At 32.3% G+C, this 17,289-nt stretch overlaps 1 protein-coding gene across 1 annotated transcript; it reads right to left on the reverse strand.

The window, feature by feature from the left end:
* Positions 1 to 390: 390 nt before the first annotated feature.
* On the reverse strand, positions 391 to 9,038 carry LOC122578536 (protein NRT1/ PTR FAMILY 7.3). Its single transcript, XM_043750514.1, has 5 exons — positions 8,935 to 9,038; positions 7,792 to 7,915; positions 2,755 to 2,972; positions 2,107 to 2,666; positions 391 to 1,675 (listed from the first exon to the last, which is right to left on the reverse strand). The coding sequence occupies exons 1-5, from the start codon at positions 8,959 to 8,961 to the stop codon at positions 799 to 801; spliced, it is 1,806 nt and encodes a 601-aa protein (XP_043606449.1). The 5' UTR covers positions 8,962 to 9,038; the 3' UTR covers positions 391 to 798.
* Between the last annotated feature and the right edge of the window lie 8,251 nt (positions 9,039 to 17,289).

Raw genomic sequence — 17,289 nt, forward strand, 5'->3', positions numbered from 1 at the left:
ATCTGTATTTTTATTTTTTATTTTTTTTTTGATAACCGGTAACTAATCTTTTCCTTTATAAGTGAGTGAGTCCATACTCATTATAAACTAAATTATTTGATTTTGTGCACTTTGGTTTTTATTTTAATCTTGTGCTGAGTGTATCATTTTTCCGGTACACATCATCTACTCATAGACGATTGTTGCAATTCTTACGAGAGATACCGAGAAGTGTTACGGGATAGAAGTAGAAAATGCTTACGGATGATCCAGGCCTACGGCTTAGTTCTTATATGTCGTGAACAGAGTAAAGCATTCTCGTTTTAAAACTTTTAACCATTTGTTGGTCTGTTTTATGTAATTGTGATTTAGCAAGAAAGACAAAGAAATAAGGAGAAAAAACAAAGGAAAGAAAAAAGATAGAGCTCACATATGCATAAATTTGTTACATAATACAGAAAACAACTCACAAATAACAAAACACATGTTAAATCAGTGCCTTGTTGTACATACATACAGAATGAACATAAGATCATGAGCCCAAAGTAACTACACTCAGCGCCTTACAGGCAGATCAGCCTCCCTTAGCTCCTAATAATCCTGAATAGCTAATGCAGATTAGATGTAAGTGATTATGGTAACTAGGGTCATTTCCTGCCTTAAGCAAACTCAATTTTTTTTCTTTCCTCTTATCAGCGGAATAAAACCATATTCAGAGTGTTTTTCGCTTTCAGCAACCCCATCCCACGTCTTATTTATTTATATTCGGGATCATATGACCATTGAACTTGAATGTTTTTAGCTAACCATTTACAGTTTTTAGACTTCAGAGTCTTCAGAGTCATCAGAGTCGTTGTCTTGATTCTTCCCCTCAAGTTTAATACTCTTGTACCATTTAGCAAACACAATGTAGACTAATAAATCTACGGCTGTTAATCCAGCTAGAAGGAAGAAAAACCTATCTAGATGACCTCGATTTAGATTTCCTGGAATCCACCCTGGCATACGGTCTTCTGTTGAAATCTTCATCACAATAGTTACAATGAAGCTACTGACATAATTCCCGAGTGAAATGGATGTCATGCAAAGGGCACTTCCAAAGCTTTTTAATGCATCTGGTGCTTGTGCATTGAAAAACTCAAGTTGACCTACATACATGAAAACTTCCGAGGCACCAACAAATGCATATTGGGGTACCTGCCAGAATATGCTCAACGAGCTCGAGGCTTCACAATGAGGGCAATCTTGGTTGGCATACTTTAGTCTATAGCATTCCACGATTCCAGCTGATACCATTGCGAGTATTGCTATTATGAGCCCAATTCCCATTCTTTGAAGCTCGGTCAACCCTTTTGAGTCCTTTTTCTTGAACATTAGCACAAGAGGCCCAATAACTCTCCGGTAAAGGAAAATGAAAAGGGCCACACTTAAAATGTCGAAACTAGACATGCTAGATGCAGGAATTTGAAAGCCTGAGATTGTACTTCTCATGGCTGCACCTTGTTCAACGAAAAGAGACGCCATTTGTGTAAATACAACCGAGTATATTATGGTGCATAGCCAAATGGGAAGCAATCTCAGTATGCATTTCACCTCTTCAACTTGTGAAACAGGGCATAAAGTCCACGGGTTGTGACTTCCCTGCTTCGGGTCATTGAAATCTCTTGAGGTAATGAATGCCGCTTTATCCAAAAACCTGCACCATTTACACTTCTATTAGCTAAAAGGTAGCGGTGTAAGAAGAGGTATCAATTCAACTCATTTACTGGATGGGTCGACTCTGGCCGTGTTTTATCTCAGATGGGTTGATACTCTCTAATATAGCTAAAACGAACAGGTCAAATTGAACAAAATTCTATTTTGACTACAAGGTCGTGTATTCAGAGAATTGGGTTGTAGTTGCAATAATATTGTTTGTGTAGCAATATTAAATACATAAATTATTTATAATTTTCTTTTGATAGGGAGTTAACCTACACGAACTCAGCCCGGTACCCGACCCGTCCATTTTGCCACCTCTAGGTGTAACTCTAATTTGCTAAATTATTAAATTAAACTAAACAGAATACAAGATTGATTTTAATTCAACAAAGCTTGTAAAAAAATAATAACACTAATTAAGCTTACTTGAATTCATGTGTATGAAGGATCTTCCTCCCGGTACTTAAAGAATCGTCTTTGTCATCTATAAACAATGCCTCTTCACCCTGTGGCAGCTTAACCCTCCACTTCTTGGATGCAGCCACAAACACTTGACAAAATCTGTTTAACGGGTTTCCACTTGGCTTGAAATGCCTGTACCTTACAGTCCCACAAAGAAATAGGGCGAGTCCTGCAAAGGCTGACCCAGTTGATAGCCAAAACCCAAGTGTCCACATCCCTTCATCCTCGAAATAGCTCAAGATAGTGTTGGAGAAGAGCGAACCAATGTTGAGAGCAAGATAGAAGTAGCTAAAAAAAGCTACCTTTGAGTATCCCTCTTTCATATCCTCTTCATCAAATTGATCAGCTCCAAATGTAGCAATATTCGGCTGGTAACCCCCATATCCTAGAGCAATCATGTATATCGATAAATAAAACAACCCTATCTCCCAGCTCGAGTGTGTCCCACATGGAACCGTTCGGTTGCCACAACCTTTAGGAGTGATCAAGAACATGCTCGATGCCACAGATAGTCCTCCTAATCCCTGTTGTTATTATTGTCATACACATTTAGTTCACTTTTTTTGCAATAAAATCTTTAAAATCATGAAATGTGAAGGTAGGTGAACTTACTAACACAAAGATGGTCTGAAAGATGGCACACGTTTTAAATCTGCCCCAGTAAGAGTCGCTAAGAAAAGCGCCCACGAGTGAAAATATATACACAGTTCCGGTCCATTTGCTAACATTGTTTGCTGCCTCAGCATTGCCTTGCTGTAGAACCCTTGTTAGATAGAGCACCAGGTTCACCCCAACTCCAAAAAAAGCCAAAGTGGCCAACCCTTGGTTCACTGTTAAAAAATAAAAACACAACATATATAAAGTTAGACAACAAAAAGATACTATATGTAACTTTATATTTTCATATAAAACCTATAAGTGACTGCAAGTTCTTGCCTATTTTCAGTTACCAATTGAATTCGGTTTACATGACCTCTAATTTTCATATTGCCACATTTTCATATTATTCAAGGTAAAAGTTTTACGGTTTCATTTATAGATCCAAATATGCAGTATATTATGCTGGGATACAATGCAATGGTTTAGTCAAGTAACATATTGGTAATTACTCTATTCAAACTACTCAAAATTGGGTAAATTCAAAGTTGGAGAAAGTCGACATATATACATATACAATAACAATAATGCAATATGTTTGTATGACACGATCCCAAGTTTTGTTTCACGACTACTCTTCATATATAGTCAGTAGTGTGCATTCCGTTACAAGGGTATTTTGGAGAACTTGTTACACAAACGATGGATCTCCAAACCGACCGTCTTTGTACTTACCTAAAAGGACAATAATTCGATCCTGTTGACAACGAAATATAACTAGACGTGATCATCTTTTTGTTACGGACCCTATCCATTCTATGGCCTAAATGTGTTCATTGAATTGTATCATTATTTCAATCAATATTTCAGGTTGGCTACAAAACATATAGTTTCTGTTTAATAATAACAATCGTATCTATGAGAAAACTTTTCATATCTCATCTATTTTTGGAATTAAAACACATCCATATATGTTTGGTGTTGACGTATAACTAAAGTTAGCCTATATCATTTTCTTTTTAAAATGCAAAGTCATGTTATTTGAATATTTTCTATATTGTTTTCTATAACTAAAGGATTTAGTATCGTTGTTATTGTTTTCTACTTTAAAGCACATTGCGTAAAGGGTTAGTCCTATGGCTATGACCACCATTTCGCTGAAAGAACACGACAACCTTGTCATTTTCACTAATTTTCCTTTATACAAGCAATCCTCCGGGTGTTTGAATCATAAAGTGGCTATTGATACAGATGTAGATATATGTATATATGTGTGTCTCAAATGCATGTATGATCAATTAATTATATATATATTGTGTGTGTGGTGTATACTCATCCAAAAAGCTAGGGGGATTGAATTTAAACTTAGTGTATTTAGTACCATATAAGGAATTATTGGTGCAAAGTAACGTCAAGAATTAGGCGTCATTTTCTACTTAATGCGCAACAGGTTCATTTCTCTTTATACTCTGAAAAGGTTGATTAAGCATTAGGTCTTGTTAGCCAAAATGGTTCTATTAATAATTAATGATCTTTATGATATAGAAATTAAATATATTGGCCTACATGTATGATATTTTAGCACCTACTATATTGTTTGTATAAGTATGAATTTTGATGTATAATAGCATTTATATAATGAGATATTAACATTAGTTTGTATATAGCTATATTTCTGAAAATCCGCAACATGTTAAACACCTCCGAAACTCATGGTAAAAATAATATATGTTAAATTTTCTCAAAGAAAATTATAGTTATTTGTAGTGTACAAAACTTGAAATCCGTTTAACCAAAAAATGTTTTTGTATTTTGTTTTTCTTTTCTTTCGAAAAAGAAGTTATGATCTAAAACATTACACGTAGCACCGAACAAGATCTGACACATTTCGTCATCTATTGTTCCTGATATCTATGAAAAAATCTAAGCATAGCACTTTTATCATTTTATCTTTAAAAGCACAAATAGTAAAACAATATATATAGTACAGAGTCATTAAAAACATGTGAAATTAAATCTTTTACCGAAATATTCAATTCATTGAACGTATAATTAAGTCCTGCTACAAAAATAGTATTAGTCAAAGTATATTGAACGAGAGTCTAAGTCAAAGCCCAGGAATTTGTACTTGTGTTAAGAAAGAAAGTGTTCGCAGTAAAAGATAAAAAAGAAAAAAAGGACCGTCCAACAGATTGTCTTTCACTGTTTTGGACTTTTGGGATGGATCCTGGGAATTTGATAAATGAGCTAGCTGGTGAGTTGGAATGATGACCACAGGAAAACAGTTGGTAAATATGCCACGTTGCATAATCAGCTTACGTCATGCATCCTATTCAGCCCATCGCGTGTCGGGCACGTCTTCAATTTTTGCTTGCTTTTCCTATCCCATCTATCCCCACTATTATATCCCATCCCGTATTTATTGAATTTAACTAAAAACAGTTTTTTTTTGCCAAAATTTACCCAATGAAAAAGTGAATATAAGGAAAATGCAAATTTACTCATCGAAAGCTAAAAACACGTAACACATCTTTAAATTATCTCTTATCGGAGGTTTTTTCCTAGAACAATCTTTTTGCTATCCGTAGAAAACTGACCGTGCGTATTTTAATTCTCCCATATACCTTATCTTTCACGAAATCATATACGAGTATTATTGTTTTGCATATAACTTCTTTTTTTTTATTAATTATTTTTAACTTTAGGCATTCGACGTTTTTAAATTTGTGTAATCCTAAGATTAAAACTAACTTGTAATCATATATTATTGTTTTGCATATAACGTTTTTATATGATAATGCTTAGTTATTATCTTATAGTCTATCTTCCATGTATATAGTATCTACAAAATATATATAATTTAATATTGAACGGGTTCTCTTTTGTTTGCATTCCGTACGGATAAAAATAGATACATTATATATCCGACATGTATTATAGAACCCATATGGCCTTGTCTCTCTGTTTGAGGATATACCCGTCTAGGCATGCGTACATACCGTTTGTATGGAGTATACATTTATACAAATTAATACATAAAGATATAAACAAAATATACATAAAAGTTTGTGTTATATATTAACATTAACATAATATATATACCTATAGATCGACCATGAATAGATAACATGTTTCCAACAGTAATTATACTTTAAAAGTATGAATATATATATACTCCAACACAACATGCATATTGGACAATTGTCTCTAAAAGTTTATAATCTAAATTTGGTACCTAAAGACAAAGTACCTTTTTCAAACACTAAACTTTGCACCTAAAATTTATATAACTTTTACTACTTAGTTATGTGGCTCTTATGTTTAAGAAATAGATTCTTATATGGGATCTCACTTCAGCGATATGATGTGTTTATTATGGCATATTGTCTTTTTTGTCATATACTTGTAATTAGTTTATACAATTTTTTGTAATAAGTGCACATCCATAAGTATTTGTATTTGTACGTATACAAATTAATACAATGCCGTGTTGTATTCCCTAAATGAAATCTACAAACTTCAACATCGACATATATAGCCAGTGCTAGCTGTGAATACCTTTCACTCCTATGTGGACTTGTCAGTTGTCACTATATGTAACTTTCATAATTCTTTATTTAATTATTACTATATTAATAAAGTAAATACTACAGTAATACAGAGTAGTTTTTATTCAACCAATAAGTGGATATACCACTATCAGTGTAAAGTGGTTTACCTTGAAAAAAATTGTAATTTCATATCGTGAATGAAAAGTTTGATAAAACCTTAAATAATCGTGATGTCAGACTATCATGTTTTACTCCGTAATGATTTTTGTTGTTCTTATGCCTAGCTACATGATCTGTTACTATATATACTTAATTAATGAGATCATTGCAAGTTTGTGTGACTTTGATTAAACTTATATTACTGTTCTTAAAATAACTATCATCATAAAAATGATATTTTAATTAATCAAATTGTTGCATCTACTCTTGTATAAGTGTTACAATGATCTGAAAGCAATTCTTTAATTATTGTTATGTCATTAACTATTTAAATAAGTACACATTCCACATATAAAAATAATAAGCATGGTACTCGTATAATGCGGCGGCCATGACAATAACAGTGATGTGGTGGCATCGACGGATGGTGACGGCGCCGATAACCGTTACTGGCGGCAGATGCGTCAAATGGTGTGGGTATTTGATATAATGATATTTGATTTAAAAGAGTAGTGGATATCTTTTAGAAGATAATGAAATGATTATGTAAGTTAACTCATTAAGAGTAAAATAATAATTTTGTATGTCCAAAAAATTTTAACTTTTTAATATTGAGTATAATTTTTATATAATAGTATAGAAGTATAGATAATAAAATAAAAATATATCCACACACAGAGCTATCATAAATGTTAAGATAGACTTCACCTTCACCATGGCACCATGCATCCCTAACTTTCATAACATTGTTTCTATGATATTTTGTATCATTAATCATTATTGTATAATAGAATATATATTGTGAAATTAATTAAAACTAGAAAAAATAATTTGTAATTGTGTAAAGTGAGGTAGTAACCCAAAAGTAAAGATATAAATATAGGAGAACCAAAAGGTTTATATTATGATACACTACAAGAAAGTTGGTTTTTAGCGAGGATGCAAATGTAGTGCAATGGTGATTAATTTGGTCAAAATATTTTAGTGTTAACGCATATTATATTCTATTTTAGCTTTTATACTATATATAAAAACTATACGGAAATTTTTTTGTAAGGTATGTCATACTGATCGATTATGAGGCTTTTATACACGTATATATATCCATTATTTATATATAGTTTTCCTATGTGTATGTACACATGCATGAATAGTTATTATAATTGAAGTTTGTCTTTATCTAATGTGCAGTATATATCTATATATATACACGTATGAAGATAAGCAAGGTATGATATCAAGTTTTTGCTGTTCTTTTACACACTTATTTCTTTTTTTGTTTTGTAGCAAAGGTTAAAATTTAAGAAAATAATATTTAAAAAAAAAAAAGTAGCTAGGTTACCGAGGATGATAGTTCCAGCTGTCCATCGACCAGTTTTTTCTTTGATAGCTGGTCGGCCATGGAAATCAACAGTTCCATCCATGGTGCTTGTCCCTTCTTCTTCGTCATCTATACACTTGATCACCTGCTATACATAAAGATTTTCGATAAGAATACAGTTAAGTAGTAATCTAACACGCGGGATGTTCAATTCGTTAAGCAAGCTCAAATAAGTAAATAACAACAATATTTAATCTCGCGAAAATAAAATAGTATACGCCGGGGTTAATTGTATGTTAATTTGTGATCAATAAATTAGCAGTATATATGCCATTAAAAAGATGTGATATATATACGCACAAACTAAACTTAACTACACGATAACCGTGTAAAATATGAAATTATTATTATTATGTATAAAAATAATTGTTGTGTACGCATCACTAATAAAACCTCTTGTGATACGTTTCAAAAGAGAGTTCTAGAAGTTATGGGTTCGGAAAATGCATCCAATAATAATCGTCATGTGATGTGTTTGTTGAAAATCTAATACGTTTTTAGTTAATTACTTGAAACGAATTAATTTACGTGTCTAGGTGTTGATGGATGGATGGGTTTTGAACTAAAAGAATGCCAAATCAGTCATGTCTTTTCAAAACATTCGAATTCCTACCCTCCCATTCGTCTTTTAAATTTCTAAAATGAGTTTGGTGTGAGTTACACAATGCATGATCTACAAGTCATATACGATTAATTGCAAAATACCCAACCTACCCTTAATAAATCATCAAAAATAAACCAAAAATGAAAATAAGAAGAAAAAAAAGAAACAAACTAACAAACGATAATGTTGAAGACCAACACCTATTTGAGACAAAATGGGCACACAAAGATGCAAAAAACCAGACTTAAAACATGTATATTGTCACACTATTAAAAAAGGTCCAAAAAAAGAAGCGTGATCAAAGAAATGTTAGCTGAAATGTTGGCCAAAAAACTGTCTTGAAAGAAAATTACAGCAGAATTCCTCAATTCCTGGCATATTTTAGTATGTTGGTGTTCATGAATTTATTTAGTAACCCACATATTGTGTATAGCAATAACAATGTTTACATATATTGATAATGATACAACTATAGAGAGAGTAAAAGAGAGATGAGCCACCTTCTTAGATACACCGAAAGGTTCCATATTTGTTGAAGTTAAATTGAGAAAGTGAGTAGCTAGAGAGAATTGAGAGATTGTATGAGACAAATTGCTAAAGAGGCTTTGTGATAGATGGACAAAACAAGAGTAGAATGAGTAGGTGGTTTTATAGACCTTCTCTTACGAATATCAACGGTCCAGATCATTCGGATGAAAATTTTTTAATTTTTATATCAACCACATATATATTTTTCTTTTAAATATTGGTAACCAATTCTATTTTTAGTATAAACGAGATACGTTACCCAGGTGTTGCCTCGGGAGACATTATATTTATTGTGCTCCGTACTATGTAAAAATTATTACATGCTTTTAGAAACATTATATAGCTCAAAAGCTGAGTTAATATTGATTTTTTAACGAGTAAGCAATTATAAATTAGAAAAAATCGACAGTATAATTTTATAACAGATTAATTTATTATATAAATTTTAAAAGATAATAAGTATGAAAGTAGAATATTTAAAATAAAAATACAAAATAATAATACAAACAAAATTAAAGCTAATTTCCCAAATCATTGAAAATAGAAAGTGAAACAAAAATAATCCATAATAATAAAACATCAACCGAAATAACATTGAAACTAATAAGTATTGCAAACAAATTTTTCGGAGATGGTTAGGTGTATATATTCAAAATATACACCCTATTGGTATTTGTATATATACTATGTAATAGTTCACTTGTAATAAGATGAGATAATCTTAAAAATGTTACAAACTTAAAAAATAATAATATGCAATTAAAATAAGTGATCTTTGTAAATAAATTGGAAGTAATTTAAAAGATCAAAACATCATTTGTTAAGCCCAAAATTGAAAATATAAGATGGGTCTAAAAGAAAATGAAGTGTCCCATTAAGAAAAAAAACGGGCCCAAAGAAATAAAATGGTTTGTTACTATTCTTTGCACGTATTTCCGTATCTTTGTTTTTAATATATATATTAATTATTTCTTTCTTCTTGAAAATGGGCTTAATTTGTTATTCTAGACAACGTTTCTAAATTTTGATCTGAACGATAGTGCATTGTTTAATTGTATGTTGTACATAAATAGTCAATGATAGAGTATTGGTAAATCGATTACACAGTCAATGATAACTAGTCCAACTGATTAGAGGCATTTCAAGTTTTACCCAAGATCTTGAGTTTGATCTAGGGATGATAAGTCTTGGGGTTTTTTCTCCGAATACTTGTAACGGCCCAAGGTCAACATCTCGTTGTCTAGGGTACGTGCAATGTTTCACTATTATACGGTAAGATTTCCCTGATGTCGCATACCGACTGAATGTTCGGAAAAAGAAATTCGTTTACACAACCAAACACTATCGATAACTACATAATATCAAATATACCTATATTAAAATTGAATTTACTAGTATTTAACATAATATTTTTCATATATGTTAAGGAAAATGCAGAGGGAATGTGGTTGTGCCCACATTAACTCCACCATGCGCCTACCACACCGATGGACGATGTATATAACATCGGTTTATTACGTTGTTGTTGTTACTACCATCACACTGCCGTGGACCGCCTCCACTACCACAATCGTCGTCGTGTCGTGGGAATATCCATCTAGTTATTATAAATAGGTCTACTATCAAATAAATAAACTATCCATATCCATATATATATATATATATATATATATATAACAATTAGGAGATTGCAATACTGTATGAAATAATTAATGCGTTCTTTCACAAATTAGATATTTGTTTCCTAGATCTTAATTGATCAATTATATCACATTTCTATCATTATTATGTTTTCCTTAGAGAGATTAAATGTATGTTCAAAGTTTATTTCATTTATAACAGAAATAATCAGACAATATATAGAGTTACAAATATATATATATATATATATATATAATCAACCCGTACATCATATAAGTATTAATACCACTTAATACATGTTGTAAAAGCTAGTCGTCATGTTGTTTTCAATTGTGGTCGCACTAAAAATACCTAAATTAATGGGGCCCTTTTTCAAAAATTACCTCCTTTTGGTATTCTAATTTGGTGCTTTTTCCCATCGATGATGCACTCTATTTTATCGTTTTTCCATACTCTATTATTTGAAATCAACCATCCTAAAATGATCTTTCTATTTTAAAATTGAACAACATATATAGATAATATTGTGTCTCAAGCTATTTGATTTTTAAACAGATACATGTTTATCTAAGATGACAAAAAAAAAAAAAAGTTTCTTATATCTGTAGAGTTTATGATCAAATGCCTATCTAAAAACTGTAAAAGACTTAATATGAAGTGAAGTTCATATAAAAGCTTTGATTTATAGTTTCTCATAAATTTGAATTTTTGCAAAATTATTTTTCTTTTTTGTCAAATGGCTATAATTGGCAATGGATTTGCAACAAATAGCTAAAGATATTGAGTTCAACCTAGGAGACCTCATAGCCGTGACTACTAAGTTAGTCAGACATAGTGTTCCATTCGTTCATGTATGTTTAGGGTGTATAAACTTTGTTTTGTAACACACTAAAATTTATTTTGATCAAAACAAAGAGAATTATGTAATTATTTATGTTTAAATTATCTACTTGTACTTGTGCTAAGTTAATTTTGCTTTACAAAAATTTTTAGATAACAAAACTCTTCATATTTGTCAGTTATATACAGGTATGATTTATTGGTCTTACAATTGAAATATATCAAGAAATGAGCTACATATCAGTTATTGCTCATATTAGAATGTTGAAAAATAAATAAATTGAAAAGTGTATGTGAATATGACGTCATTGTAACTTGTAAGTTATAACCCAAAGATAAGAGGTCACTTATCTAAAAATGTATCAATGTCTTGATATGTAATGAAACAAGTTACGATAAAGATAAGACCAAAACATGAGTCAACAATTTATACTATGTAAACCCGTATATAGAAAACTGAAGCGAACAATGTACTCTTTTCCAGGAAATAAGTGACATAATCTTTAGATTCAAGTAGTCAAACAGAACAAACACATGCATACTTGTTTCTAAAGTTTATAACCATACAAGGGCATACGGAGTGGAGCGTCGGATTGAAGCGGGTTGGCTTCATACCGGCGGCTACACCGTTGCCGGTACCATCGGTCTGCTTGGATGGGCTGGTCAAAGGTTTGTGAACCCGACTTCCATAAGATACAAAACCTGGGGGCCGGGGAGCGTGCATTCGAAAGTTGGTATGGGGACAAATTTGAATAAGATAGTCGTTTCATGCTTTGACTTAAAATTTATTTATTTATTTTACCCCTTTTTACCTTTTATTATACAACTCTTCTTTCATTTCAAACACCACAACACATATTAAAAAAACACATACACATTCACATACACTCTAAAAAATATGTCTAATTCATCTTCACCCAACAAAATCCTCCTCCCGCCTATGCTTCCCGACTTATCCACGGGTAGCTCGTTTTTGTTTGTTCAAGATGCTTTAGCGGCGGGGGAAGAGCTAGAAGACTCGGGTAGCTCTAGCGGCGGTTGAAGTGTATTTATTTTTTGTTTTTAAATGTAGTATTGTGTTTTTCTTTATAATGTTTTATGTTTTAATAATAAAATGTTATGTTTTTTATTTATTTAAAAAAGAAAAAAAAAGTTGGGAGGGTTGGAAATTTTATGGAATTCCAATAAAAGAGATTGAGAGGGTTAGGTGGGAAGGCTGAAAAGGTAAAATAAGGTGGATAAATATTATTGGTTGGAGTTGAGAGGATTGATAAAATCTTGTGTACCACTATAGTCCCCTAATACTTCAGCAAAATGATAAAGACGATTAAAACATTGGTTAATCATTTTATTTCTCGTGACCAACCAACCATCAACCAAACCTCACAAGGGTTCTGGACTTCCGAGCAAATAGTCCATAGCAGTGCAAAAACTTCATTTTCATAACCAACAAAGTTAAGTGGTTCATGGAATTGAAAACAGGACAAAACCTTAACGAAAGTCAATCGTTATACTTGATAGTTCATTAGAAATCAGCCTACTCTGCTTTAATTTGCCACTGTTCAAGCCCCTTAAGGTGTTGTAAAGTATCTGGCTACACTATTACACACGGTCTCACAAAAACAACATTGATATATAAGTCAACTATATATATATCTATCAAACTCACAAATTATTTATATATCTTGTTTGGTTGAAGGTCTAATTAATTAGTAAAATACTCGTATATAACAAGCAATAATCAACCATCTCATGTATCGTTGATGGATATATTATCATTTCCAAGCAATATATGGTACGTAGTTGAGCTTTCGAAAAGTTATTAGTTTAGTCATTTTTTAAAGAAAAATTCCCAACTAATACAAATTTTTATGTTCATAATTAACTAATTGCGCATGATATAACTTGTTACGCACTAAGTATACTTTCAACAAAGGCAACACATCCACATATCCAAGATATATACCTACTCTGGTAATAGTACTTATGGTATCTAAAACATATATAAATGGACAATGACCCTTTCTACTTAAATCACAATACCATATTAAAGTGAGATTTACCTAATTTGATATCATACTTTTACAAAAAGCAAAGTTATTTAGAAATATTACAACTGGTGAGCAAGAATAGTGTATCAATAGAAGATATAATGCAAAAAAGTTGATTTAAGGAAACGGAAGGACGCCGACGCATGTTCTTATTCACTCGATCGATCATAGTGTCTTTTGAAAGTGGACGCTAAGGCAAAATCAATATCACATTGGTTATGCATTTACTCAAGGACTAGAATCCGAGATGATTTATATACATCTGTATCTCTCTCTCTATATACACACACACACACACGTACGGTGTCTTATTATATAGTTCTATCCTATTTTTAAGTTTACTCTACATATATAAGAGGCATCCGTTTAGTACATGTGAGATTAATACTCGATCAATGTATTAATCTGCAAGGTATCTCGAACTTGTTCAAAGGAGCCCGTTGAACTTAATCTAAGAAGCCTGGGCAAATATGTTAATCCATCTATTAACTTAACACATATCCTGGTTTGCCAAAGAAACCTGCTGGCTGGCTTGGTTGAGGCGGATTTACAGAAAAGTCGATTGGGACTTTAATTTTACTTGCCTGCCTAAATATTAAACGGCCCTATGCCAGAAGTATATTTCAAATGTCTGTATATGGCCTCCTAATAATCCTTAATTACAATTAAATAGTTAAATGATTAACTTTATTATTATTGCAGTATACTCTTACCTTACCGACCCAAAACAGAACGGCCGGATCGTCCTAGTTTGCTCGCACAATACACTAAAATCATATCAGACCTGTTGATTCTAGGCCAGACCAAGTTTACTTTCAACAGTATTTAACCAAACAACAATGACTATGAAATGCACTTATTTATAGCAAATTCCGATTTACACTTTATGAAAGCACACGTACGATTTCATAATCTATATATGTATTGTGCACTAATCATAAAGCTAAACTATTTTTTCTCATCCAATGGAACTTTAAAAAAAAAAAAAAAAAACTTTCATCAGCTTGCAATTCCCTTTGAAACATAATTAATGTTAATGTTTCTCTATAGCATATGATATTTATTAAGGAATAAGGTCGAAAACACTTTATATATGTATAAAAATCAAATGTTGGAATTTCATGTGGAAATAAGGAGCATGTATAAGAAGTCGTTGTAATGTCGTCCATTAGCAACACTAGCTAGTCAACTTTTTGTTTAATTAACTTTTATTAAAAGGCCTAATCTTACTAACTAGTCACATGCCACAATAATCTGTCACATTCCATAAACATCATTATCAAAGGATAGGCCAATATATTACTAGTAAGACCATTTTACTAAACAATCATTGGTGGGTACCTGCTAAAATTAGGTCATTGTTTTTTAATTAGGATATAATAGTGTTGTCGATCTCTCGCCTCAATCGCCTATAGACCATGGACAGTTGTTGGAATTCATCAAAACCTGCTTATCAGATTCGTTGATATGTTCACATATAAATCGAGTACTGTTAATTAGAAAAGAGCCCAATAAACACTTTCTCGATCGTAAAAATAGGTTTGCTTTATTTAAAGTTTTAATAAATGCGAATAAATTTATACTCCATATTAAAAACAAACTGTCCATTTTTCTTCAACCATTTTACTTTTGAAATACTTAATATACACTCCTACAAACAATTGTCCCTCCATTCTTTTAAGTGATTTTCATGTGCTACCCTTTCAGGCTTCCATCTCTATATCTATAATACCTTAGATATCTTATAAAACAAACTCAACCCCCTCCTTACCTAATTAATATTTTTGAAATACCTAAATTACCTCACAAGTTCAACATTCTTCTCATTCATCCATTAAATGTTCCATTGAATGTACCCAAAATACCCCTAACAATTTCAACTCACACAAATCTACGGTCAAAACCTATTCTAATTATCTATCTACATCTATGCATCAAATCTCATTTTATTGAATTTTAAATTTGAATATTCCACAATTCACCAAAACTACATTACATCAATAACTTATATTACTTGCAGCCGCCACCATCACCACCAATCGCCGTTGCTAACACCATCACCATCGCCACCGTCGACACTACTGTCGTACGCCAACATCTATTACTGCCACTGTCGTCGTCATTACATCTCCATCACCACTATCACCTTCACCACCGCCGCACGCTACTACCACCTGTCACTGTCATCACCGTTGCATTGCGCGGGTACCCTTCTAGTTTTAGCCATATATATATATATAAAGAGAGAGAGTTTCCTTATTTTGAGAACCATTTTGTAAGAACCATGAGAACTCTTAGATAATATATTTGTTCACATGTTGTTTTTGTTTATTTACATGTGAAATGATATACTCCATAAAAAAGTATGTTGTAGAATGAACTTTTTTTAAAAAACCTTCAAAATAGCCTTTTGTAAACTTGTGAATGGATATGTTCACATATTAACAAATGGGTATATATGAGGTTTTGAGAAAAACTTTCTTCTACAACATGTATTTTTATAACGTTTCACATGTGAATGAACAAAAAAAACACGTGATCCAATACATAATTTAAGAGTTCTCAAGGTTCTTACAAAAAAATGGGCTCTCAAAATAAGGTTCCACTAGAGAGAGTTATATATATATATAGGGGTGAGTTAGATTAGGGACTACTTATTTTATGAACTGTTAGGGACTCGATCTAGACCATTCATTTTCATCAGATCTAATCACCACTAATCATCTCCAGCCATATTCATCTCCGACGACATCTCCGACGAGACTTACACATGTGTAAGTTGAGTTAAAAATTATGATTCGGAGCGGGTTTCGCCCTTAAGGATATTCATAAACCAAAGCTGGCGGGGGTGATAGGTCATTGAGGGTGATAGGTCATAGCGTGATAGGTCATAGAGGGTGATAAGTCATAGGGGGTGACCGGTGATGGGTGATCTACCTAAAAAAAATTGTACTTAAAACATGTGTAAGTTACTTACACATGTGTAAGTCTCGCCGGAGATGGTCGTCGTCGTCGGAAAATCATGGTGGTGGTCGGAGTTGATCATGGTGGTGGTGGTCAGAGATGATGATGGTGGTGGCCGGAGAAGGAGGTATAAGGAGTCTCTAACAGTCCCTAATTTAACTTTTCCCTATATATATAATATCTAATACTTACATTACGTATAGTACCCTTGTCGTTTGTATTGATTACTAAATTGATCGATCGATGAGAAAATATATCATTCTGATCATGAATGTATACCTTACCTTCAAATGTGCCGGTGGGGTATATGGAAACTCCTATTCATGGGGCTAGGACATGAAACCCCAAATGCGGAAAAGAAAAGGGAAATGAGTATAAGTTTGATTTGATTTGAAAATTTCGAGATATCGATCGAATACACACTATTCTCACATGCTTCTATTAATTTATTTCAATTTCAATTGGAATAGAATTAGATTAGAATCTATAATATATTGATTCCTTTGATTGATAGTTTTGTCGCATTAATGTCCCTAAAACAAAAGTGTTTGGATTGACCTATTTATGTTGTGCAATTACAACTACTGATAATGATGGAATTTTATATTAGACACCATTGATGTAATTATTTACGGCACTGGTTAAGCCGACCTCAAAAAAGGGTATCCCGATCAGGACAAGTCGTCGTGGAAAGTCTAATAAGACAAAAGTCACATCGAATGTCGTAGTCAACAGTCTGTCGACTGTCATAGTCAACAGGAAAAGTCGTTGTCGATGTCGCCGCGGATAGTCCATAAAGACAAAACCACACTGCAAATCAAACAGTGTATT

Source organism: Erigeron canadensis, chromosome 8 (assembly GCF_010389155.1).
Source record: "Erigeron canadensis isolate Cc75 chromosome 8, C_canadensis_v1, whole genome shotgun sequence".
NCBI lineage: Eukaryota > Viridiplantae > Streptophyta > Magnoliopsida > Asterales > Asteraceae > Erigeron > Erigeron canadensis.

Excerpts from the sequence above, each read along its gene's own strand:
- LOC122578536 (XM_043750514.1), bottom strand. The coding sequence starts at position 8,961 with ATGGAACCTTTCGGTGTATCTAAGAAG. Across the intron at positions 2,973-7,791 it reads AGCTGGAACTATCATCCTCG|TGAACCAAGGGTTGGCCACT; the intron begins GTAACCTAGCTA and ends ATTTTTTAACAG. Across the intron at positions 1,676-2,106 it reads CTTCATACACATGAATTCAA|GTTTTTGGATAAAGCGGCAT; the intron begins GTAAGCTTAATT and ends TAAATGGTGCAG.